The 25,954-nt window shown below is 40.0% G+C and overlaps 2 protein-coding genes across 5 annotated transcripts; one reads left to right on the top strand and one right to left on the bottom strand.

Annotated features, from left to right (window-relative positions):
- The first annotated feature begins 215 nt into the window (after positions 1–215).
- vdac3 (voltage-dependent anion channel 3) lies at positions 216–8,993 on the top strand. Of its 3 annotated transcripts, none has more exons than XM_069523030.1 (10): positions 229–319; positions 3,619–3,735; positions 5,154–5,225; positions 5,418–5,467; positions 6,500–6,652; positions 6,763–6,815; positions 6,968–7,195; positions 7,353–7,503; positions 7,937–7,994; positions 8,081–8,993. In XM_069523030.1, exons 2-10 carry the CDS (start codon positions 3,621–3,623, stop codon positions 8,170–8,172), a joined length of 972 nt encoding a protein of 323 aa, XP_069379131.1. In that variant the 5' UTR covers positions 229–319; positions 3,619–3,620; the 3' UTR covers positions 8,173–8,993. The 3 variants fall into 3 exon arrangements, with proteins under 3 accessions (XP_019954815.1, XP_069379131.1, XP_069379132.1); XM_069523031.1 differs by having other exon boundaries at positions 235–319; positions 3,617–3,735; positions 3,923–5,225; XM_020099256.2 differs by lacking the exon at positions 3,619–3,735 and having other exon boundaries at positions 216–319.
- On the bottom strand, positions 8,990–24,483 carry ikbkb (inhibitor of nuclear factor kappa B kinase subunit beta). 2 transcript variants are annotated; one of them, XM_020099249.2, is made up of 22 exons: positions 24,307–24,483; positions 23,129–23,255; positions 21,427–21,521; positions 18,946–19,066; positions 18,177–18,246; positions 16,745–16,833; positions 16,065–16,154; positions 15,850–15,974; positions 15,302–15,409; positions 15,093–15,222; positions 14,245–14,439; positions 14,028–14,142; positions 13,469–13,592; positions 13,228–13,379; positions 13,031–13,092; positions 12,689–12,789; positions 12,549–12,598; positions 12,340–12,439; positions 11,568–11,715; positions 11,057–11,154; positions 10,610–10,703; positions 8,990–10,421 (listed from the first exon to the last, which is right to left on the bottom strand). In XM_020099249.2, the coding sequence occupies exons 2-22, from the start codon at positions 23,231–23,233 to the stop codon at positions 10,362–10,364; spliced, it is 2,232 nt and encodes a 743-aa protein (XP_019954808.1). In that variant the 5' UTR covers positions 23,234–23,255; positions 24,307–24,483; the 3' UTR covers positions 8,990–10,361. The 2 variants fall into 2 exon arrangements, with proteins under 2 accessions (XP_019954808.1, XP_019954809.1); XM_020099250.2 differs by having other exon boundaries at positions 23,129–23,250; positions 24,307–24,465.
- Positions 24,484–25,954: the final 1,471 nt, after the last annotated feature.

The following is a 25,954-nucleotide window of genomic DNA, read 5'->3' as shown; positions in this document are numbered from 1 at the left end:
TTCTTACTGTTGATTGACTTTAAATGTATTAAAACACCTTTAATAGAGTGTTTTAAATTATTTGTATATATGACTTTTATGTGTTTGTATGGATGAATGACATTCCTATGAATTATATACATTTTCTTATTCAGCTCTCTGTCATTCTTTCCTGATGGATCATAATACTATTTTTTGTTGTAATTTATTACACAACGGCCCCGCCCTCAGCCCTCGGTGTTGCGCCTGCTCAGTGTGAGTGTGTCTGTTTTCTCCTTCAGTTCTCCGCTGCAGCCGAACAGCCTCCACCAAGTCTGCTCCCTCCGAACCTCTGACACAGGTAAGAGCCCACTGACTTCACCTTACGGTTATTTTAAACAAGTTATAGTCTCATGGTTTGATCTGCTCCACAGTTTAGCTGCTGTCATTTCTGGTTTTCACTACTAGAATATGTGAGTCACACATAAAGGGGTGGGGGTGCAGCAGCAGCAGCAGCAGCAGCAGAAGGGTTTCACTTCCAGTTCAGGCCTGTATGTCGCTTTACTTCACTGAATCTCACACCTTCAAACAGCCTGAGAACGAATATATATATATATACATATATATATATATATATATAGATGCAGAAGTCTAGTGGAGGGGATTTGTTTTTAATAAGGGGTCCTATTTCCTGTAAAGTTTAACACTGCTGCAACGTTTCTTATGTGTTCATAGACTGTGTACAGTGTGAAACAGAAAGGTAGAGGTGTTGTGCTGGTAGTCATGCACACAGTGGAAGAACAGAGGCGTCATCCACTGACAGGACGGGAGGACTTGATGCCATAAATCTTGTTGAAACAGTTTGGTTTATGAGCAGACACATAACAGGGATCTTTATCTTGATCTGTCTCCTGTACGCATGCTCTTTACCAGGCAATGAGCGAGGAGGTAGTGACTCACACAACGGAAGTAAAACATCAAGGTCAGCCTGGATGGACAAGATCAATTATTCATTTCTCATTCTTCTTATAATTTTTATATTTATATTTCAACATTCAGACAAAAACAAAACATCAACACACTTACACACATAAAACAGACCAAACATGCAAAAGTACAAAAGACAACAATCAGAAAAAAGCCAGACTAGACACAGATAACTACAAAAGTTACAGCTGACACCAGTCAGTGTTTTTTGATTTGAAAATAAAGGAGAGGAATTGCCAGAATGGATATCACACAAAAGGAAATTTGTTATTTTACCTGTTAAAAATAAATGACAGGTAAATGTGGTGACTGATCTTCTTACTTAAGAAATCCGGCCACCAGACCGTCTCCTGGCTGGAAAAACTCATAAATAACAAGACAGCATGATGCAACAAGTATTAAATGACCCATGCCTCCTTAAACACACACACACACACACACACAACAGCAGTGGTTGTCATACTCTCTGAGGTGGACTGGAAGTGTCTCTCATCTCTCATTCACATATACATGAAACAAATATGTCACCTCATCATGTGCTTTACATTCAGGCTTTAAATTGTTGAAGGTGTAACCTGACTGCACTTGTACTTATCTCACAGCCGCACATTCCTCCAGTTCCACGCCTCACACACTGGCCCTGGTTTCATGTTATCAGAGGGTTCAGCCAGGGTTGGGTAACTGCCTGTTTACACAGTTTAATGTTGAGTGTTTGTTCATTAACGAGGGCTCGATCATCAGCGTCTTCAACAGGACTGAATGATTCTTTAAGATATTTTGATAAATGTAATAATGTGTCCCACATCAATGAATGCTTAAGCGTTCAGCAGCCTATAAATCATATACATACAACTTAAGGGAACACTCTTGATCAGTAAAGACCCCTCGTCACCAAGACAATGACATTCTCTATTTTTTTCTTTTTATCTTTTGTGAAAATGTTATGTCAAAATTATTATTCTCACTGAAATGCTGATTTATTTTATTCATATAGTGCTTTTCAAAAATCAAGTGCTTCACAGATTTGAAAGCAGAAAATAAAATTAGAAGAGTTTTTGAATGTTGTCTAGCACTAGTCGTCAAATTAAGTGGCTAAATCAAAGCTACTAGACATTTCTTGAATACATATTACAATAATTGCTGAAATCATATTTTATAGATGAAGATGAATGACCTTTGCCAATTCTCGTGATTGATTAGACATTTTTAAAGTAAAATAATTGAACACACTGCTTTAGTTTTTATGTAAGAGTGAAAATATGACTCTTTGTTCTTCAGAAACCAAGATGTTGAACTTCTTCTTTGGACACAAGTGATTTGTGAAAGTTTGACCTCTGAGCAGAGTCATGGCCGCCATGTGGTTGCAGCTCAAGCAGACGAGTGGCAGGAGTGTGTTTGTGTAGTGAAAGAGGGTTAGAGTCAGAACAGTGAAGAATACAAGTGTACAATACAGAGAAATACACCGATGCTTCTAAGAGCTTTAACAGATTGAACTTGGATAAGGACACATGTTTGAAACCCGGTCACATGTGTTGTAGTGTCATGTTCACCTGAGCTAAATATAGAGATTGAGGGACGAAGGCTCGGAGGGAAGGAGTCAAAAATGGACGTTGTGCTGGAGGAGGTGAGAGGGTACAGAGCTGAGAAGGAGTGAAATAACTGAGACAGTCCAGTGGTCAGTAAAGTGCAGGTCAGCTGGCACACAGCGGCTCAGTATTTGAGAGATGAGGAGCGACACTAAGCAGAGACGGACGGGTTTAGTGACAAGCACTGTGACTGGATGTCAGGTGTTTGTGTCTATCTGAATCAGATGTTGACGAAAGGTGTGAGCACATTGTCTTATGTTGTTTGTTAATGTTGAACTTACAACTGGTTTAATTGATATTTTTCTAATAATGAATCTCAGTGGAAAAGCTCTAAAACTGCAGTGTAATACTCTGACAGTCATCAGTTGGTTGAGAACAAAACCTTTTACCATAATGTTGCTCCAATTTCACCATAATAACATTGACGCTGATGATTCATCAGTGTTGTTTGTTTCTGATGCAGCCAAAAAAAAAGATTTACTGGTGAATGAATTCATTAATAAGAGCTAAGGATGTTTCTAAACATATTTAGACTACACCTCCTCTTAAAGTGTACAGGATGAATCTAAAGAAAAACTGCTGTGCACTGGACTCTGCTCATGTAGTCCACGTACATGACAAGCGAGAGGTGAATGACATTGTACTTTAAGGTGCTGGTTATGTAACACTGGTGGACAGATGCTGAGGACAGACGACAGGTTTATGATGTGTTGTGCTTACTGTGCTCTTGTATAAGGGACACAGGGACTTCAGTATTTCACCAGCTCATCGTTTTGTACCTTTCATGCAGCTAATCAGTATCCTTTGTCTGATAAAGACGCCATCTCTCCGTGTCGTACGAGGGCTGCACACAGGTCCTATCCTGTTCAAATACAGTGCACAAAGTACAAGTGTTCCAACTGCTGACATATACAGTACAGAGTGACGCAATATTTGGGGTCTGACTGCATGCGAAGGAAGCACGCAGACGATCACAGCCATTCTCAGAGCAGCCTGCATAGTGTGCTCCGTTGCTGTCTAAACAGAACGGGACCTTTAGCTGAAGTTTATCATTTGTCCCTTCTTGTTCTTCCCCTCGTCTGAAGAGACATGGCAGAGAAAGAAGTGGGGAGTGTGATGCAGCAGGACACGACAGCAACAGGCAAGCAGGCAGAGAACAAAGGCCACTGTGTGACATGTCAGCACCACGCACCCAAAGGGCATGGTGAGTGGGGGGGTTGTGTTTTCATAGAGAGAGATTACATATCATCAGGGTCCCTGGATTGCACGTTGGCTGCACCGTCCTGCAGATGATGAAGTCTTTTTTCACACGTTGATCATCTGCACCGTGTCAATCAGAGACGCATCTGCTGATAGAAGCTGCTTCACCCTCTTTTCTCCAACCTCTGCAGAAAAGATGTGACGATCGAGATTAACAGCAGAGGGGACAGAGACGCAGGAGAAGGAAGGGAAGCTTGTAGTAAACCATTAACCCAGGTTTAGGCTGTAAGTGAATGCAGGATGTTCTAAATGCTCCTGCAAAGTCACCTTGTCAGAACTACCCCCCCTCCACACAAACTGACCCAGGGGACCCTGATGACTGACTGAACACATTACGGTGCAGTGCAGTGGTTTGCAGGACTCGTACTTGCTGACTAACCAAACCTGCTACTGCTTACGTTATCTCTACTGCATTGGCTTGCACACTTTGTCATTACACTTTGTACATATTACATATTATAATATATATATATAATATAATATATTATAAGCAGAACATAATGAGGACGTTCTTAATATTAAGTTTAAGCACAGTTTCTCTGTTTGGTGTCTCAGTGTTTTTTTATTTTTTTTTTTACAGTATTTGCTTATTAACATTTCCTGCAAGAGAGCGAGTCCCATTAGTTTAACAAGCTCTGCTGCCTGCTAATGGAGAGCTGCCAGGCAATCGATAGGTTTCACATGGACGATGGAGGGGGAGGACAGAAGCAGGATATCACAAGCACCCAGACAGGTCCTCTCCAGACAGCCTGGGTTTCGTCATCAGCATTTATTTATTTATTTATAACCTCAGGAGACACATTAAGGTAGATCTCTCATTTTAAATAGTGCCAACATACATGGTTTTATTAAAATTAAAACACATTTCCCCAACTGAGGAACTCTGCAGTGCTGGCTGAGTTGCATTGCTTAGTGAAAGCTCCATGTATTTTGTGTGACTGTCTGCAGAATTTTGATTTGGAGGGGCACTCCATCGATCATCTAATCTAATGGGCAGTACTGCTCTCACTTTGATAATACAGATATATATATAACCATGTCCTCTAAGACAGGGTTGTCTCAGTTCTGACTATGTGTGTAACAAAAAATCTGGCAGAAGGTGTGGGTGTTTAGATGCTATCATGATGCATTATGGGAGATGCAGGCTCCAGCATATTTGGAGTTTGGCACTAAAGTCAGGATATTCTAGCCTCTGCTGCACATTCTGCATCTTTCTTGCAAGCCCTGCAGCTTCATGGAAGTGCATTACTAAATTGCTGGAGTTTCCCTTTGACTGTGCATCAGTCAAATGCAGTTTTGTCTGAGTTTTCTTTCTGTTGTTGAGAATAAAGGTGAACAGTATATACATGTGTGTTTCCTCAGGCACAATGGCTGTCCCTCCTGCATACGCCGACTTGGGAAAATCTGCCAAAGACATCTTCAACAAGGGCTTTGGTAACTTCATCAGATTTATACAGTTCTTTTATTTCAAATGTTTTGGATGAAGCAGGACTGATATTAGAGAAATCTATGTTGTTCTGTGGCACTTTGAAGTCAAGCTGTTTATTTTCACTGCAGCTGTTTCAGAGCCATGCTGTTATTTTCCATCCTTTCTTTTTTTAATTTCCGATGTTTCTTTCTTCCCAGGCTACGGAGTTCTGAAGCTGGATGTTAAGACCAAGTCCCAGAGTGGTGTTGTAAGTACTATTTTAGTCTCTGGGAGCCTTAAGTGTTTAAATTTCTCGTGTAGGCCTTTCTCTCAGCGTTCTCTGGTATAAATGGATGACTCATAGACTCGCAGCAGTTCATGTCGTGTGTTTGCAACCTGACATCAGTCTAACTCACAGAGTCAGTAACTCAAAAAGCTTCCTCCTAACTATTGTTTCTCAAGCAACATCCTGATGTGGATAAAGTGCTTTAGTTTGCTGTGTGTATGTTTTGCCATAAACCTGTTGCCATGGTAAAACCATAATGAAGCTGGCATTAAGTTTCAAACCTCACTGAATGATTTTACTCACAGGTTTCCACTTTCCGTCGCTCTGCTTTTCATTTTTCCCGGTGAAATCACCGCATGTAAGCTCTGTGTGGTTCTACCTAACTTTATCTATTTTCTCTTTTCTCTGCTTCCTCTCTGGATGCTCCTGTCAGATGGTAAGAGAGAGAGTGCGTGTGTGTGTGTGTGTGTGTGTGTGTGTGTGTGTGTGTGTGTGTGTGTGTGTGTGTGCACATATGTAATGATTAAACACAGGGGCACTGCAGGGTAACACATTAAGATGTTTGTGTGCAGACAGTGTGTGCAGGCTTTCCGCCAAGTGTTTCATTGCAGCAGTAATTTGTCCAAGTGACAACGTTACCCCCGACTGCTGCAGCCATAACAGCACTGATCCTGAAATGCAGTCACAACCTGCCTCTCCCTCGCAGTCCAGACTCTATTTTCAGTTTTCCTTCTCAACTCACATCTCCATCTTAAATAAATAAACAGTCCTACAAACCGGAGACGGATTGTGTGGCAGAGGAACAGCAGAGAAAAAATGCTCGTTTCCCCTCATCTTAGTTTTTTCTTCCCCTTCCTCTCTTTTCCTAAATGCTTTTTCACTCTCTCTACTTTTATTTTGATAGCTGGGCTGTAATGTAGCAACGTGCCTCTCTGCTTCCCTTCACACCTCATTTTTCATATCCACCCCCCCCAACCCCTCCATCTCATTACTCCATCCCTCTCTTACCCGCAGGAGTTCGCCACCTCCGGCTCCAACAACACAGACACGGGGAAGTCCGGCGGTCACCTGGAGACCAAGTACAAGATGAGTGAGCTGGGCCTCAGCTTCAACCAGAAATGGAACACAGACAACACTCTGACCACAGAAATCACCATGGAGGACCAGGTATTAAATATAATGACAGGAATTTACTTTACTTAGCTTATTAAAAATGTTCATAACCTCAAATAAAAACATTATCTCACAGTCTGTGTCTCCTGTTTGTCTCTCTGCAGCTGGCGAAGGGCTTGAAGCTCGCTCTGGACACATCATTTGTGCCCAACACCGGGTAAGAGCAGTCTTCTTCACACTGAGTAGTTTCGAATGTCTTCAATAAGTTTACAAGCAAAGTGAATATAAATGCATATTATAAACATATTAATTATGCAGTTCTTCCTAAATGATTTCCCCTCTTTCCTTCCGTTGTTATTCCATCTGCAGGAAGAAGAGTGCCAAACTGAAGACTGGCTACAAGCGTGAATATGTCAACATGGGCTGTGACCTGGACTTCGACATGGCCGGTCCCACCATCCACGGAGCTGCTGTGCTGGGCTACGAGGGTTGGCTCGCTGGCTACCAGTTGGCTTTTGACACCGCCAAGTCCAAACTGACTCAGAACAACTTTGCCCTCGGATACAAGGCCGGAGACTTTCAGCTTTCTACCAATGTGTGAGTCACCACATCACAGTGACGAGAGGCAGGAAATGGAAGTGATGCAGTGGATGAGGGCAGCCACGAGAGAGGAAGCATTTCCCCAGGATGAAACATTCAGAGTAATACCCACTGCTGCTCAACTCTACCTTTTGTGTTTTCTTTTGTATTTAAGCAATGACGGCACAGAGTTTGGTGGCTCCATTTACCAAAAGGTGAACAGCAACTTGGAGACAGCGGTGCATCTGGCCTGGACAGCCGGCAGCAACAACACTCGCTTTGGAATCGGGGCTAAATACCAGCTGGACAATGATGCGTCCCTATCTGTAAGAACTGACTTCTAAACGTCTGGTGTGAAAATTCTCAGTAGCATCATCAGCAGTCACAATCACTGATATCAGGTAAAAAGCCCTAGAACAAGATTTTAACTGGGAAATACCGCCGTGCTGTTGTATGCCTCCACCAACCAGTGCAGCTTCAGTCCGTCCAGGTGTTCCCCTCATAGTTCATTCACAATAATATGACGTCACTGTGACGTGACTGAAATCTAACCTAGTCCAAGTGAACATTTGTCAAAATTTGGAGACATTAGACCTTGTGTTTTGTGAGGCCACTGTGACCTTTGACCAGGGAAGTGAACATTAATGACAAAGTTGAAAAGACTCTTTAAAAGCATTTTTAACCCTTTCAAAAAGGCAAAACATTGTTTTGAGAGGTCACGACTTGACCTCACCGTCCCTGTTTGGTTTCTCCTCACAGGCCAAAGTGAACAACGCCTGCCTCGTTGGAGTTGGATACACACAAACCCTCAGGCCAGGTTTGTTAACTGCTTTTTTAAGTGTCTAGATTCCTGTAATGCATCAGCACGATTACTTCACATGATCTGACCGTTCTTCCCTGCAGGAGTGAAGCTCACGCTCTCAGGTCTGATCGACGGGAAGAACGTAAACGGCGGCGGACACAAAGTGGGCATGGGTTTCGAGCTTGAGGCGTAAAAGAGTCAGTGGGAGGACGGACAAGAGGAGAGAGAGAGGGAAGCAACGCAAGAGAAGAAGACACAGCCCAAACGTGACAACAACACAATGGTCCACTCAGCGACACACAAACACATCTTCCCTGCACGATGAGTGCTACACACATATTTACACAAACACACATTCTTTGGCCTTAACCCTGAAACCCCAAACAGCCTCCAAGACCTCCAGTACTGTAATTTTTAAAGAAGCAAGCTTTATTTTTAAATGTTGCATTACTTACAGGTCCCATATGTTATATGTATCATAAAAATAATCATTCTCTGAATAATGTGCTACTCATGACCGGTTTTATGAGGCCCCTTCTTATTTTGGCCGTGTTCACGTATTTTTGTTTAGATATATTCTGTGTTTCAGACATGAATACGATTATTAGAAGAAGCTTGTTTTGGTATGTTGTGGTGTTGTTGCATGCTTTCAAGGCTTGAGGGAAGTTATTGACAAGTACAGTGACTGTAAACAGATACAACAAAGGCTGGAGAGCATTAAGCAGAAAACACAGAGCGGCCGGTCACTCTCAGACTGAGTGGACTGACTGGACCATTTGACCTCAGTGACGCAGTTAGAAACTGTGACGCTTCAGTTGCCAAAACATTGATTTTTTTCAGGTCCTCTTTGGTAAAAAGGGCTGAGCCTTGTCATCACCTTTTGTGTCCTGTACCCGTTCAACCTATACCACTACATTTCACTTTATCTGTGCTGTGCTTTGTATAGGAAAGTTAGTCAGCAAGGACCTCAATCTAATTTTATTGAATTGATGGAATAAAGAATGTAAAACTTTATCATATTAATGGTTGTTTCTTTTATTTTGGTTGACATGAAACAGCAAAGGAAGGAGAACTTGTGCCTCATCCTTATAAAAACTGGAATGAATCGTACAAGACGTCACTTACAGAAAAATAAAACACTGTCTTCAAGATTGAAAATTCAATAATGGAATGTCGCCTAACATTCTGTTATTCTGACACCATCACAATCCTAACAGTATGTACACAAACAACCATCAGGATGATGTAACATCTCTCATCACTTTGAATTATCGATGTACAGTTGAGTCCACTGACAATAGTTGGGATAAAGATTGAATGTTTAAGTGACAAAACTCATGATGCAGCTGTACAACATTGTGCTGTAGCAGTCTTATCTAAAATACAGACTTAAATGTAATGAGGATAAAGGCCATTACTGCATAAATCTAGTTAACTTACAAACTGTTTTCACAGTTTTACAATACATTTGACAGTTTTTAAATCATTAAAGACATTTTTTTTTTTAAATCAAAAGTTATGTTTTACATAAATCATTTGTACTTTATACCATCTTGAACCAGGCCAAGAGAGTAACGGGATATGTGTGTGTTGTCTTCACAAACATTAAGTCACATTAAAAACTTTGCATCTCTTGAAACTACTGCAGCGATACTGAACTGTGCTGATGTTCCTGTTTTTGTGTCAAACCCCAATATAGTTATCAAACAAAATTCACATTCAAATTACTCATAAACTTACATGATGTTCAGTGAAAATAAACGTTGCAATAAAAAAAATGCGGCATTAAGAAATACATAAAAACACTTCTTTAAAATACTACTGAAATATTTTTTTTTAACTTGTGATTGATGTGCAAAAGTTAAAATAATTCAGTATTTTTCAAATAAAGATGATGGAAATATTTCAGATTACTGCAACACATTATTTACATTCATATATTCTAATACATAAATGTGTGGTTAAAATGTATTTCTGGGACATTTTCAAAAACTCTCAAACTCTAATTGGGATTTTAAGTTTAACTACACACACTACACTCATCTGATGAAATCATAACTGTGCATATTGAGGTGCAATTTTACCCCAACTCATTTAATGACTCTTTTAAACTTACAGATGGGAAAATAAATAACTATATTAGAAGTTTCTCTGATGTGAATCATTATTGCAGTAATAATTGGCTTCAGTGCTCTGATAATCGGCAGTGAACAGATGTACCTATTCTCTAATCCCATTCAGCAAATATGTGCCAAGAGCTATTGCATTATTACTTCACTCACATTGACAGAACGGCTGGCACTACATGTTTGTGTAGTGAGACATCCCATCCACACAGAGGCAGCACAGCACCACGGGATCAATCAATGAACGAAACTGAACTTAGGAGAGATCACTGGAGAAACTCTGGCTTCCGTTCAGCCACGTCCACTCACTCAACATCTGGGGCAAAAACAAAGGGTTTTGATTTTAATAGTCATCCACATAAGTCAGGAAAACCAATTAAAGCTGTTTCACATCAAAACAAAATGAGAATAAGAGCTGAGGGAGTCATGTGCGTATGTGTGTGTGTGTTTGTGTGTTTGTGTGTGAGTGTGTGTGTGTGAGTGTGTGTTTGAGCGAGGACAAACCTCCATATTGTTTTCTGATTCCTGGATGGTGCCGTGCAGCAAACTCTGCAGTCGACTCTCAAACGTTCTGCTCTGCTCCACCAGAGACTCATCTCTGCAGACACAACCAAGGTTTGACTCATGAAGATGCTACTCATGATAGTATTAGAGTTAATCCATGTTTATACAGTACATGCAAAGGTTCTGGTGATCATCAGTATATGAAGACGACTCCCACAACTTTGACTCAAGTAGTGTTGACAACCCCCAAAAGTATGTGAAGAATTCTCAACGCTGTGTCTTCCTGAGCCAATATTTACGTGGCTCAGTGAAATGTCAAGGAATGTTTATTTTATGTAGCTCATAATAATATATTAGAAAAATAATTCTTACACCCTGAATATATACACAAATATATATATGTGTGTGTGTGTGTGTGTGTTTGTGTGTGTGTGTAAGCGCACTCACAACTGCTGTAAACTTTGTCTTGGGGTTAGCAGAGGAGGCACCGACGAGGGGGTTCGTAATCCATCAGGACTTCCGCTCACTGGGCTGCGAACTTTACTCTACAAAAGAAAAGATGAAAAGATGATGCACTTTCTTCTGTTAGTTAACACAGCACCTGCTTATTATGGAAGAGAAATACGTTCTCAAGGTTACTGTGTAGAATCGACTCAGCTTTTGTCATTTCAATGTTTGACGTCTAGATTTTTTTAAAGTGGATGAATCACTGTCGAGTGTTGGAGCAGAAATAAACAAGAGTGGTCATTGGAAATGGAAATGGCTAAATTCAACCTAATTTGAGTTTATTGAAACTTGTCAGTATCTGTATACTTGCGGCTTCCCGATGATAATTATTACTTCCACCAAAGAGGTTATGGAATCAACCCTTAAAAGAGAGCAGTGTGTGTGTGAGCAGTGTGTGTGTGAGCAGTGTGTGTGTGATCAGTGTGTGTGTGAGCAGTGTGTGAGTCCTCACACAGGCGACTTTGAGCAGGTTCCACAGCTCCCTCTGTCTTTTCTCCTGCAGACTCATCAGGACTTGCTCGCTCTCGGCCATCTTCTGGACCACGCCCTCCACCTTCGGCAGCAGCTCCATCACACGCTGACGACACACGGCGGTCTTACTGCCAAACACGCACAGTGGTGTGGCAGTGGTGAACAGTGGCTCAATACGGAAGAAATGTACCTGCTTATTATGAGTTATTACGGATAACGAATAAGCTGTTTGATTTATACCCACAGATGTGATGGTGAAATGTTCAATGAAGTGTTTCATTAATAAAGGGTTGTGATTTTTTAAACTCAATAATAAACAATCAAATTAAATGTTACAAATCCGTCAGCATTTGCACTTGGCCATCACAACACAGTTATAAATATTAATCAGTGTTTTCCATTATTCAGCCTGAGCAGACCTTGTCTCAGGGCTGTGTCTAGACCACACAGATTTATAAATACTTCACTCTACTGTTTGTGTGTTATGTTATTAGTCACATCTCTGCTTTTGACATTCTAAAATATGTCTTCCAGAGGCTCTACACAGCCTCAGTAGTAAGTTTTAGTATTGTGGCAACATCATGTTTAATAATACAAATGCACATTGTCAAAAAGAAGGTTAACGCGGGGCAACTATTGAGCTTTTCAGGTGTCATTCAGTTCTTCAACCCAAATTTTCCCAACACAATAACTTAATTGGTAAGTCTTAAGAAGGCCTGTTCAAAAATTAAACATGTTTCGTGTGCGAGTACCTAAGGTGTGTGTAAAAGTCTCTGAGCTTCCTCTCGTAGAACTGCACAGCCTGAACCACCAGGCGCACCACGTCCTGACTGTCTCCTGGACAACGCTGGTCTGAGCAGAAGGACGGGAAAAGGAAAGAAAGAAGGAGGTTTATTTTTAAATGGAAACACCATAACGATTGTTAAGTAAAAAGTGAGCGGAAGCATGAACAAATCCAAACCTCTGGGTTTCTCTCTGAGTTTGCGGAACAGCTCCATCGCCTTTCCCTCTCTGAGGACCAAAGCAGGGACGTGAGCATGATGGAGGATCACAAAGCTGTTGTTTTCATTGCTTTTAAAGTTTAATTGGGTTCAGACTTACAATGTGTCCAGGGCCTCTCCACTCCTCCAGGGCTGCCTCTGCACATCCACTATGTCCTGCTGCAGCTGCATTATCTCTTCCTCCAATTCACTCACATTGGCCTGGACACACACACACACACACACACACACACACACACACACACACACACACACACACACACACACACACACACACACACACACACACACACACACACACACACACTTTTTAGTCTTTTTACAGCAAAAGTGAATACTCTTTGCACACACAGACACACACAGACACACACAGACACACACAGACACACACACGCAGACACACACGCAGACACACACGCAGACACACAGACACACACTCTACCTGACCACAGCTGGCAGCAGTTTGCTCCATCTCCCTCCACACACAGAGGAGCTTCTCTGATGCTACAGATGTAAAAAGAATCTCATTAGTCAGTGGTAAACTGAATTGTTCTAGCTACTGACATTAGTTTAAACTCAGTTCTAATGTAACTCCCTTCTATCGATTAAGAGGTTTTGGTATATATTTGGATATAATACCGATCCCGGTGGCTGTCTGCTCCTGGTATTTGTCCATGTCTATGTGAAGGCTGGTGGTAAAGAAGTCAAGCTTGGCCATGAGCCTCTGGTGCATGGACACCATCTCATTCTTCTGTTTGGACAGTGAGGAGTTGTGCCTCAGCAGGCTCATGCTGAAAGAACGAGAAGAAGAAATGTGTTTGTTTTATCAATCAGTTCATACACGTGTCTGCTGTGTGTGAGAGTTTTGTGTATGTCCTACATGGCAGCTTTCTGCCCCTGCTGCAGCCTTTGCCAGTCTTCCTTCAGGGAGAAGATGGTGTGCCACGCCTGGCCACAAGTCCTCCTCAGAGGGCTGTAAGCCAGAGGGTGCATGGGATTAGTTTCTATGAGAAAGACAGAGACAAAGAAAGACACACACACACAAAAGTTAGAGATAAGCAACAGATGTTCACTTATTATCAGTGTTTAGTCAGAGTTTCGCGTCAGAGAAATTAAATTAAAAGAGAATTAGATAAGATCAAATTTATGGTTCATATAAAAACAATTTCGACGTCACAACTATAAATGATATTAAAGAATTTGCATCTGTCTAATGTTAATTTTCTCTTTGTATTATTAGTGAATGTGGAGCAAATAGTCCTGTGCTGATTTGTGGCAATTTATTGTATTGATCATAATTTGTCCACATCCAAAACTTTTGTATGTTCATTTACTTAATTTATCACAAACCCAATGTAAAACTTCCACCAAAGCACGTTCAACTGAACTAAATGACACAAAACAAGACATTGCAAACATAACAGAAAAAACAATCTTACGGGCAAAGCGGATGTTTTCTGGGAGGGTGCGAGGAGTAAACTGAGGCTCATAACTGCAAGAAGAGCGATCAAACAGGAAGACCAGAGGCAAGTCTGTCCGTCGGCCATCTATTTCCTACAGACACATAGGTATACACATAATAATACTATGACTCAGTCCATTATCACAATGCGTTGTTGAATATTGTATGTGTACAGTGTTTATGTTAAATATTACTCTGTAATCTACAGCACACTGCGTGGCCAGTCCGTTAGGCTCCAAGACTAATCCCGCCTCCAGCAGCAGCTCCTGATTGGCTGCAGGGATGTCAGTGTCTTCTTTTATTCTCAGCTGCAGGTCGGCCACAGTCTCATCGTCCGAGACCGAGTATATCAGGATCTTAGCGGACATCATGTTCAGGACATGAACCAGCTGAGGGAAAGGAGAAGGACAAAGCACATGAAGACAGTACAAGTAACTGTGTTGGTCAGAGCCATTGACTTTACATAGAGATGGACGACGTGACAGCTCTCCAAAAGGGAAGCCACCTTGATTGCCATCTGGTGGCTGGCAGCAGTATAGGACATAAATCCCACCTCCTCCATGTCAGTGGATGGGACATGGATCATCTTAAAAGGCAAAGTACGCGACAAATACATTTTTATCAAAGAAGTTTTCTGCCATTTTAGATCCCATCCCCCAACTGTTACTGCACAGACTCAAATGTGCAAGATGGTGGCGTTCATATTCAGGATATTTTAGCTTTTTTTCTGGATACAATGAGGAAGTGAAGATGTGTCATCCATTTTTATATACTGTCTAAAGCAATAAAAAAGGGTGAACAATCCCTTTAAAGGCAACTCTTCTAAACTTTACATTTAATTACAGCTGCACCATCAGCCCATGAGGTCATTTGTTTAATGCTGGATCCCAGATTCAAAGATGTAAACTCTTGACATTATTTAAACATGTCAACATCAGTGCAGTGATGTCTGAGTACTTTTCAACAACAGAACAAAACGACAACATGTCCACAGAGGAAATCGACTAAGTGAAAGAATAAATGAATGAATTACTTAATCAACCTTGAGCTGCAGGATAATCTCCAGCTGGGAGAAGCAGTCGCTGGGCGTAGCTTCGGGGTCTTTGCCTCTCTCCTGAGGTGACCACTTAAACATCAGCCGCAGCCACCTCTCCATCTTCTTTAGCAACAGACTGTCAAACAACAGTTATCACATTAGGCCGAGATTATTAAAGACATCTTTATGTGTATGTGTGTTACAGATGAAACCACCTGTTGAGGTTGTTGGGCTGGGGCAGACATTGGGAGAAGCGGACTTCCCCTGAGAGGGCCTCATAGACAACAATATCATCATCCTCCTTTAGCCTCAGTTTATTGTACCTAAAATGACACGGATGGATTATATGAGACAAAAGATCTAGAAATGAGGCTTGGAGTCTTTGTAGCGTACAAATCATCAATTTGATTTCTGACCTGAAAACATTTCTTGTAATAATAGGAGAGTATTTTCCTCTATGTAACCCAGACCCCTGTGGAGTTATATAATTTTATTGAGGCACCAGGGCCATTGCAGTTGGCACAATTTACATATCCTGCAATTCTTTGCTTTGGTAACTCTTGCTTATTTTTGTATTCAAAGTTATTCATTGTGTGTCAAAATTCCTTCACGTAACAATAACACTCATTAGGAAATAAGCTTATCATTACTTAACATGTTAACAAATGTTATTGTTCTTCTTATTTTTTTTATAAAACATAGATTATAATCCCAGAGGTAAAAAAGCAAGTGTTCCTGAAGTTGTTGGAAAAAAATGTACTACCAAGGAAAGGGTTGCCAGGTTGGTAAGAAAGGACGAAATCCAGTAATGCACTCAAACACCAACGTCCCAAAGCTCCAGTAGTCCACAGTGACTGTGTACTTCTGCCTATCAATGAGCTCTGGAGCCTGAGACATGGAAAGAACATGCACCAGGTATAGTTATTTTTGTCAAGTACACAGACGGGAAATTATGTGGAATTCATGTCCAAGACTTACCAAGTACTGCAGAGTTCCCACAAATGATGTGCACAGGCTGCTCTGGTCCAGCTCTTTGGCATAGCCAAGATCTATTATCTTGTGGATCAACTGAAATTTGGGGAAAGTATAAAGTGTATGTTACTAGCAAACTGTAAACAAATAAATGAGTTGAAGGAACAGTTTGACAATTTGTCCTTTAAATCTAAACCAGGAAATTCATGTCTGTGTCTTGGTTTTGCTGTCTTCATGCAAAACTATTAACTTATTGCAGATAAAATTAGTTTGGTTGCATTTCTATAAACTATAAACACAGCACTGAGCATAAACATGTATATATGACCTCTTTAATACGTCTAGCCTCAGTTCTATAACATTTTTCATTTTCCTTTGTTACAGGCTGGAGAATGACATGATTTATTATATAACAAAATAGAAGGGGGCCCCACAGAGGAAGGTAAGGTCAAGGCAGCCTCGTAACTGCCAGCATAAGTTAAGGGATTCAGTTTTCCACAGTAAATACTCAGTGAAGCAACATTCTGCTTAACTGGTGAGTGTTAACATGTGGATGTGAGAAAGACGAGTCCCCTGCACTTATTCCACATAACCCACATAGAAGTAAATAATTCTTTATATGACCTCTTTGTTGTGGTTTGGGTGTAGTTGTCATAAGAAGATGGTTCACAAGGTTTTTAACTCACTCTCTTCTCTCCCTGCTGCAGCACAATGTTTTCTGGCTTCAGATCTCTGTGGATGATCCTCTTATTGTGGAGGTAGGTCAGAGCCGAAGCTGAGGAAGAACAGGGAGAAGAAACAAAGGAAACAATAGTGAAAAGAAAATGAGAGTGTTGCCTGCATTCCACTTACATACACTTCAATTTATAGAACAATTAAACTGTGACATAGACTGAAAAACTGGCAACATTAAGCAAAGTGTATATAAAGAACATATATTGTCGTACAGCAATGCCAAAGATATGTTTGAGGTTATTTATAATCAGCGTCACAAATACAAAGTCCCCTAATAGTTTATGTGGACTCGAAGTCTGTGCAGCAGTGATTATCAAGGTCCTGCCTATACACATGCATGACCAATCACAGTTTGTCTCAGCTCATCTCAGCTCTCAGTCATAATGTCCCCCCCCTCGTTTTTCTAGCCTCGAAAACTTACTGGAAATATGAACACACAAACATGGGTGTGACAAGAACCAACTAAACTGACAGGAACCTTCTATGAGAAAATGTTTTCAAACATTTACTATGACATTTATTTTGTTCCTCCCCCATCTACTAACAAGGAGCACGCTAGGCTTATGACCTATACTGCGGATAGCCACCAGGGAGTGGTCCAGATGTTTTGGCTTGTTGGCATGTTGGTGTAATGGTGTAACCTCTCACCGTTCTGCAGTGATAAGTATTCCACTCATAGGAGGATAAGCCTTGTGTATATACACATACCTAAGACCTAATCTAGTGCAACTGAAGATACAGTCTACTTTATGACTGAGACTACAATGTCACCTCACTTGCGTCAGAGTGACTAGTATGTGTGCTGGCAATGAGGGTTCAATGAAACATAGCTTGTAACCCTAGGGGAACTTAATGTAACTGTGTGTATGAGTGTGTGAGTGTGAGCTTGTGGTTGTAGTCGAGCAGTTAAAGGGAATCACTCATTATCAGGAAATGTCCACGAGTGGATAACAGGAAAAGGTTGTTCTGTGTGAAAGCATATGCGTGTTTTGGTGTGTGTGCGTGTGTGTGTGTGTGTGTGCGTGCGTGCGTGCGTGCGTGTTCATCTCACTGTACTCTCCACTCTAGACATGTGTGACAGCTACCATGTGTGTCCTCTCTTCAACCTGTTTATACAGCATGTAATATACAATGTCTTGTTGATGCAAGCGCTCGTACTTGAGTGTCCGATCGTTGACGCAAACCTGTGAGCGTTTGAGCAGCTGCGTTGGCGTGAGTAAGAGGTTGGGGTTCAAGGTCATTGGTGACATCATGATAGTGGTCACCATGATGACCATACTACAGGAAACTAATCACACTTCCGGCTCATTCAATCGATCTCTCACTCTAATATGTGCACAACATTAAAGATTCAATTACAGTTATGTTGAAGCTGATACTCACAGATGTCACGTAACAGAATCAAAACAGAGCCCTCCCTCAGTCCACAGCAGTTCTCCGGGAGGTTCAGATACTGCAGAGAGCATAAACACAGACACTTGATACTTGTATAATATAAATCCTAGGAGGAAAAAAATGTATCTGTCTTTTTTAGCAATGTTTGGGAAATCTCTGCTCTTTTGTTTGCCTATAAAACATTCATAAGAGTTGACGCACATCGGAGGACAGGACATCAGCTTTTTTTCCGTAAGGTAATTTTGTTCTGCTGATCGGACTTTAAGGAGCATTTTTTATACATCTTTAAAAAACATATTTTTGCTGCTGGAAACTTGTGACAGGCCTAACAAAAATGGATGGTGCTATTTTCCAATCTGCCCCCAAATTGGCCGCTTACTTTTTGACCATCCGGGATGCTTTGAAATTTTTATGACACTGCGGTTTGTAATGGTTGGCTTTTTCCTCTTCTGCTGGCAGCTTGGCACCAACAACGCCTCAGGCTGCACACATTCACACAGTTTGTTTAAACCTGCTCTAGATTTCTCCTCCAGAATGAACAGCAAGCAATCGCCCGAGTATCTTAAATTCAGTAAAATACAAAACATTATAAGCAAAAGTGACATTTATGTTTTAAGTTGTGATGTGGCTGAATTGATTTCTACTCTGAAACACGTTGATCTTTTTTTACATTTTAAATTTCTTTTAAAATTTTATGATAAAAGAATTGAAGATTGTACTCATGTGTTTAATGATGTAGTTTATCTCACAATTTTACCTTTCTCAGATCTCCTCCCTGGCAGTACTCCATGGCCAGCAGTGGCAGGTCATTGGTGGCCACCACCTTCTGCATTCCTTCAGGAACCTCTCTGGCTGCCACAACGTTAACATGATCCAACCTGAGCGAGATAAGATGAGCAGAAATTAGTCAACGAGGCTGCACAATGTCTCATATTGTTATCGGTCACATTATCTGGAAAATCACAAGACAAATGAAGAAATGAAAGTAAACATTGAAAAAAGGAAGATTTGATGCAGCAAATGTTTCTTTTAGTATTTTGCCCTTCATATGACCGCTTTGGAATCGACTTTTATAAATCAACAAAATCTATCAATTTTCACAGATGCACACTTTGTTTTCTTGCATCTCTTCTTCTTTGCTGTGTCTAAAAAATGTCATACTTTCATAATTATGTGCAAACTTAAAAACTGAAGACATCACCCTACTCACTGTGTCCTTTGACCTACTGAATAACTTTGACTGTTTCTAATTTTATGCTTTTACATAACTGATTGAAACAATGTGTTTCTGATCGTTTCAAAGCAACACCCACAAAAAACAGAGAAATTTAAAGATAACAATTCAAACTGATTCCAGATCCAGCGGAAAAACTGATTCACACTGAAACCACAACATTATAACACATTTGATCAGTGCATGCCAACAGCTTCAACACCAGGAGGGAGAGATAATCTCCACTTTAATAATGAGTCATCATTCTGTATAACTGGGGTGTTTGCCTAATGACCATCAAATAAATCTACACAAGATTAGAAGTGGAACAGTCAGTTTGTGTTACCATAGGATCCTCTCTAAGTGCTGTACGTATGATCTCATGTGAAAAATGTTTCTCTTATCTTAGTTCTGTCTCTCTGAGGATTAATTAAAAACATTTTGAAGAGTGGATAGAGTCACAGTTTGAGAGAGTGCGATCAAATGTCAACCTGCATGAGGTTGTGGGATAAACAAATTGTTTTTCTTTCTTGGTTTTAGGCTTAAACATTCAGCAGACACATTTCACTCTCTATAAACACGTCACAACTCAAAAACACTGTGAGAGGGATGTGTTTTTAAGTGTATGTGCATGTTACCATCTTGTGTTAAGTAGCTGTAATAATATAATGGTGGGTTGCCATGTATGTGTCCCCTGCCCTGTGGTTCTTCCACGAGTTGAGCGTGGGTGCACGGGAAAGTTGCGGTTGTGACAGTCTGAAAACAACACACTTGTTAAATTGGGATTAGAAAAGAAGGGGGTTTATACTCATGGTTGCACCAACAAATGTTAAAAAAAACACACAAATCTTACATTTCACAGGCAATAAAAAACCCAGCATGAGTTGTGATCCAACTCCAGTGACCCAACACCAAAACTGAAAGTGCTAATAGACATCACAGACGTGTGTGGAAATAAAACACACACCAAACCAGAGTACAATGAGGAGGCGGCTCATTAGCCAGTCAGAAATAACCACCACATGACCAGAATAACCCAGACTCCATGATGTTCTAACTATTTGGTGATTTTTTTTCTATTTCAGGATACAAATTGAATTCTTGTATTTTGAGAAAACCAGTGTCACAGACGGGTACATAAATGTCAAACTAATAATACACCACAGTGAGTCAACCAAAACTCCTCTTCGTCTCTCACATGCCAGAACAAGCTTTACGGCAAAGTATGAAGAAGTTCAGATGGTAAAACGAATCGGGGAAATCACCAATTTCTTCAGACAAGCTGAAGTAACAAATGTGTCACACATTAAGGTGGATCACTGTGGAGGAAGAGACATGAATTTTCAGTTAACAGAGTAAAATGTCATAATCAAACAAAAAAAACCAACAAAACAGTGAGTAAATCTGGACTTTTTACTCTCTGCAGGTCACAGAAGAGATTGATTTGAATGATGTCAACACATAACGTCACTGCCTGAAAGCCTCTGTAAGATTAAAACTGTGAATGACAGAGACATACATTCTTTATTTGTGTGTTAGGATTATGACATTTTTGTGTTTGGATACTTGTCCCTGCTTGGTTTTCTCCTCCTGGTGGTGTGCACTGCTGGCTGGGTTTCACCACCACTTTCTGTTTCCTCCCACCAATCTGCCTTCGTACCTGCTCCTCATCAGGAAATCAACTCCACACCTGACTACGGTGTAGGACAGGCTGGATCACTACCTCTTTGCCAAAATGTGTGGTATTCAATCTCTGGCCAAAAGGTTACCAGTCTCACAACTTTGTACACCTTATCTTTTGGTGCCTGCCCGCTCGTCACACAGTCTTCTCAGCCTGCCAGTATCACAAGCTCCACAATAATCACCTGGACCCTCCCCAGATTCCCTCTTCCCTTAGCCTTGGACTATGGATCTCTGTTTGGACTCACTCAGCCGGGAACCCCTTGACTCTTCCATATGTTTATAGCACAGGAATATTGTGTCATGTCTCATATGTGCATTGATGCAACTGAAAGTGTAACTCACCTCTTCATGATCTGGATCTCCAGACTCCATCTCTCTTTGTTTCTGTTGCTCAGCTCCTGACGACACTGCTTTATAGCGATTTGCTCCTCCGTGTCCTGAAAATACACACACGCACATACACACCCATTACAATTTCCTAGTCACTCTGGCATCGTCAAATGTCTACCATACAAAGATAACATTTTTGACAATTTAAATCCAAAATAAATGTTTTAATTTTGTATGTCCATTTTGACTGAAAACTTTGTTTTCTTTTTGATGATTAACAGATAATAGATAAAAGAGAGAGACGGGAGTTCACATAAATTGTGACGCCATTGTTTGCAAGGCACCAAACGCGCTCTGGGAATTTAACGTTATTGATGCCAAAAAAGATGAGTAACATAGGGACATGTCATTAACTGGTTCTCATGGCATCATAGAGGAAAAGGCACTAAGCCCATTTCCTATAATCTGACCTGTAAACTAATAATAATCCACAATACTGTTGGATACATCCTATTCAGGAAGTTTAGTCACCACAGCAGTGCCCTCTTCATTTCCCGCATTTTCCCATTTCCTCCATTACTCAGTCTGGAGTGGCACTGATGATTAGCACAGTGTAGTAGTAGAACAAAATTAATGATACAGCGGAAATTAATAATGTTCGAGAAATGCAGCTGCTGAGAGCAGCTGTCAACAGAGATTGTCTTTATAAAAAAAATAAAAAATAAAAAAAATGTTATATTTGATAACTATTATCAAGCTGCCTGGATCAATAGAAGCTCTGAGTTGGACCTGAGTGTGAGTAACAACACCAATGATGCTTCTTATAGTGAGGAAGAGGAAGCTCCACCAAGCGGGCGTGTTCATATTCCCATGGTTTCCCCTGACTCTCATCCTGTGAGTTACAGTCAAATCCTAACAATAGAAACTATTTCTACTGTAGTGAAAATCGAACTTCCTGGACTGATGTCTTTAATACTGGTTTCAACACTTAGGCAGGGGAAATTTCTTAAATTAGAAGAAAATTCTCAAGAACAGAGTTCTCTATTTAAAGGAGAGGTTCGTTTTTTTTTTTCTTTCTTATTTCTTATTTCAAAAAGCGTCCGAAGGACTCCAAGTTACTCCAAACCTTCATATGCTGGAAATAAGGACCAGGTTGAAAAAAACCGAACTTCTCCTTTAAATTATGTTTGGTTATGTTTATGACAGTTTATCATTTAGATTAGAAAATTTCTATTTAAACCTTTTTTATCACGGTTTTACCTGACAACATTAATATCAGCGAACCGCAAAAAAAACTCTCGTCATTTTCACATGGAAAATTTTAAGAATATTATTAGAATATTTAATTTAACAGAGAATTGTGAAACAAACAAGTGATTTGAGTTTTCACTAAGGTTAACCCTAACCATAAGCAAATTGAACTCAATGTAGGAAGGTAAAAGGATTTTCAAGATGGCACTTTAAAGTTACAAGATTAGTTTGTGAGACAAAAAAACTTTAACCTTTACCTGACAAAATGTATATTTTGGACATTTTCCTTTTGAGGTTCATTGCACTGGCAATGATGTTGCTGACGTCTGCTGGGGAATGCTAGGGTGACTCAAGTAATCTTTTATCTGAGCACAGTCAATCTTTGTTCATTAAACTCTGCATCTCAGAGGAATTTCCAGTCATGCAGTCTACTATCAACGTTAAAAGTGTAAAGCTTGTGTACCTTATTCTGCCATCTTGTGACATTCCCAAAGCCTCCAGTTCCCAGTCGCTCCTTTAGCTCCCAGGACCCACAGCTCTGCTGCTGTTGCAGGGGTACTCGATTCATGGCCTCCTCAGCTGGTCCTACACTAACACAACAGACATCAAGGATAAAACTCAGTATTCAGTCACACTAGTGGCTCTGTGAAGCTCACACCAGCATAAATAATAAAATACGGCGAATACATGATAAATGGGGATGCAACTTCGCCATTGTGATGAGGATTTATTCTGTGGAATCTCCTAATATTAGCCAATTGTAGGATAGACAATAGAATTGCAGGTAGTTGGTATATGACATTTTGACTCCTCACAGTTGGAAAAGCACATGTAAAAATAAATCATTAGAAATAAAATTGATATTTGATCCACCTTTCTGTCTTATTTTCAGGGTCTTGTTATTTTAATATTGACACTCTGTGACTTTGCCACTTAAAATAATTGGAATCAGCTTTAATGTTTTGAATCCCTGTGTTTTTCTTTTAGTTTCTGCACTGTGGTGAACGACTCGTTACACTGCAGAAGTAAGTAATAGACGCATGCATACTATACACATTGATATTTCCTCATTTGTACTTCTGCAAGATGTTTGTGTGAGTGTGAAATGATCTCTTACAGCATATAAGCTGCTGTAGACATCATATATCCTCATATTCATACAGTTCTTTCACAATAAAAACTGTTTGCAGTATGTGTTTTATATACGAATACTACTATTACTAACTATAATAGTAATAACAGTAACAATAGACTGGTAATGATGATGCAATAATATTAATAATAGTTGATATGTGACAAATATTTTGTATAGAGCTGATTAAATGCCACATCCTCTGTAAAACAATGATTGTGAATTAACTTAAGCTAAATGTTTGTTTGTTGCAACAATCGTCATTGAACTAAATATAGTTGACTCAATGTATAGAACATCATCAATCACACAGCTTCCTTTGCGCCTCCATGTTTTACACTCAGTGGATATTGATATCACCTCTCTGAACAGAAACCTCCATTCAAACACTGACAATCACTTTTCTTTCTGTTGGTGTTTCCTGAAGTTTAAGTTCTTGTTTATCCGTTTTTATTTTAAAGCAGATAAACGCGTCAAAAAAAAGTAAAGATCACTAAACTAAATCCTACCTTGGACCCCAAAGGTGAAGTGTACACCTGTGTTACTGGAACACGGTGTTTATCCGGGCTCTAAAGTCTAAAGTTAAATCTTAAACATTAAAAGTTTGGCGACACAAACAAATCTCTACAAACTTTCTACTTCCTGGTTTTCGTGTTTCCTGTAAACCTGCAGAGACCCGCCCACAGGAGGCAGAGTCCTCCGCGCACATACAGGAGGGGACTACTTTGTGCAGCGGATTAATAGACACTCTGAATGATGAGTGTGACCCACTCAGGTTTATCAATAAAACATGAATGATGTGTTTCATTGTTGATGAACCAATCTCGATCTCAATCTAGCAGATACAATTAACTCAACTGCCTGAGGTTTCCAGACAGCTGTTTATTTTCAGTCCTGGTTTCGTTTTTAATCTAACTGAACTTTATTATTTATTTTAAATGGACAATGTACGATACATTAATCATCATACATTAATCAGTTGGCTGAGAAGCTCATTTTCATCGACAGTCCTTTTGCAAGATGTTGTTCGACCTAAAGTGTGCTTCGGCAGGTCCTGTACAAAAGTGATTGTGAATTTGAATCTCTTGATTTGAAAGTGGAAACATGAGCTGATTGTAATTCTCACAATACATTTTAATACGTTTTCGGTCATGGTACACCACACATGAGGTCACTGGTGTATAACATTTGAAGTATTATTTATTGGGAACATGGTGTTAGTTAAAGTGGTGTATTTGTATTTAATGATATTATTAAGGAGACCTGGGGACACTATATTGAGATTGAATGTACTACATTCATACAGGAGGTTTAGTTTTACGACTTGTTTGGATCAACTTCCCAAACTATTTAGGACAGTCACCCTGTATCTGCTTTTATGACCTGCCAACTCATCTTCAGTATTTACTCACGCCGTGTTTTGAAATTGCATCACTTGACCTGACTTATTGTATCTCCTGTTAAATATTTTCTGGACATCTTAAGACGTGACGTTTGGCTGTATAAGAAAAGAATATCTTTCCTGGTTATTCTAACAAATGGTCCTGCTTCCTAATCTTTTCCAGTAAGGCCTAGTGTGCAACAGAGAGAGGATATCATGGAAATCATAATGATAGACGTTTGTTGTCCTATTTAGCTTTGTTTAGTCATGTAAACCTAACCTGTGGAAATGGTTTGAATGTTGTCCTTGATTACATATTATTATACAGGAGTTTGTTTTCTACTACATTCATCTGTCTCACTGTAGTTTTTTTTATTCCGATTTTAGTCAATTGAACACACTGTTGCTACAAGCAACAGTTACTAAGGCAATAGATTAACTGACACCATGTAGTCAGTTTAAAATATTAGTTATCTTTTATCATAGTAATATTATATATGTTCCTCAAAAATCACTTCTTGGCGCTGTTTGTCCTTTTGTGGTGATCGTTAATTTGTGGCTTGTTTATTCATTTTTCTTCCAAACTGCTAACTATGCTGACATTGAATCAGCTTTTTGAGGCTAGTGTGTTGTTAATACAGAATTCTAGCTTAACAGCTAAATAATCAAAATGTTCTAGTTCATGTACTTGGATACACAAATGTCACAAACTGCCGCCTTTTCATAGGAAACTTTGAGTTGTATCCCCCTTAACGTCACAGATTCTTGTGTATTTA

Source organism: Paralichthys olivaceus, chromosome 4 (assembly GCF_024713975.1).
Source record: "Paralichthys olivaceus isolate ysfri-2021 chromosome 4, ASM2471397v2, whole genome shotgun sequence".
Lineage (NCBI taxonomy): Eukaryota > Metazoa > Chordata > Actinopteri > Pleuronectiformes > Paralichthyidae > Paralichthys > Paralichthys olivaceus.
The sequence above is the reverse complement of the archived record's forward strand: the minus strand, read 5'-3'. Positions and strand labels throughout refer to the sequence as shown.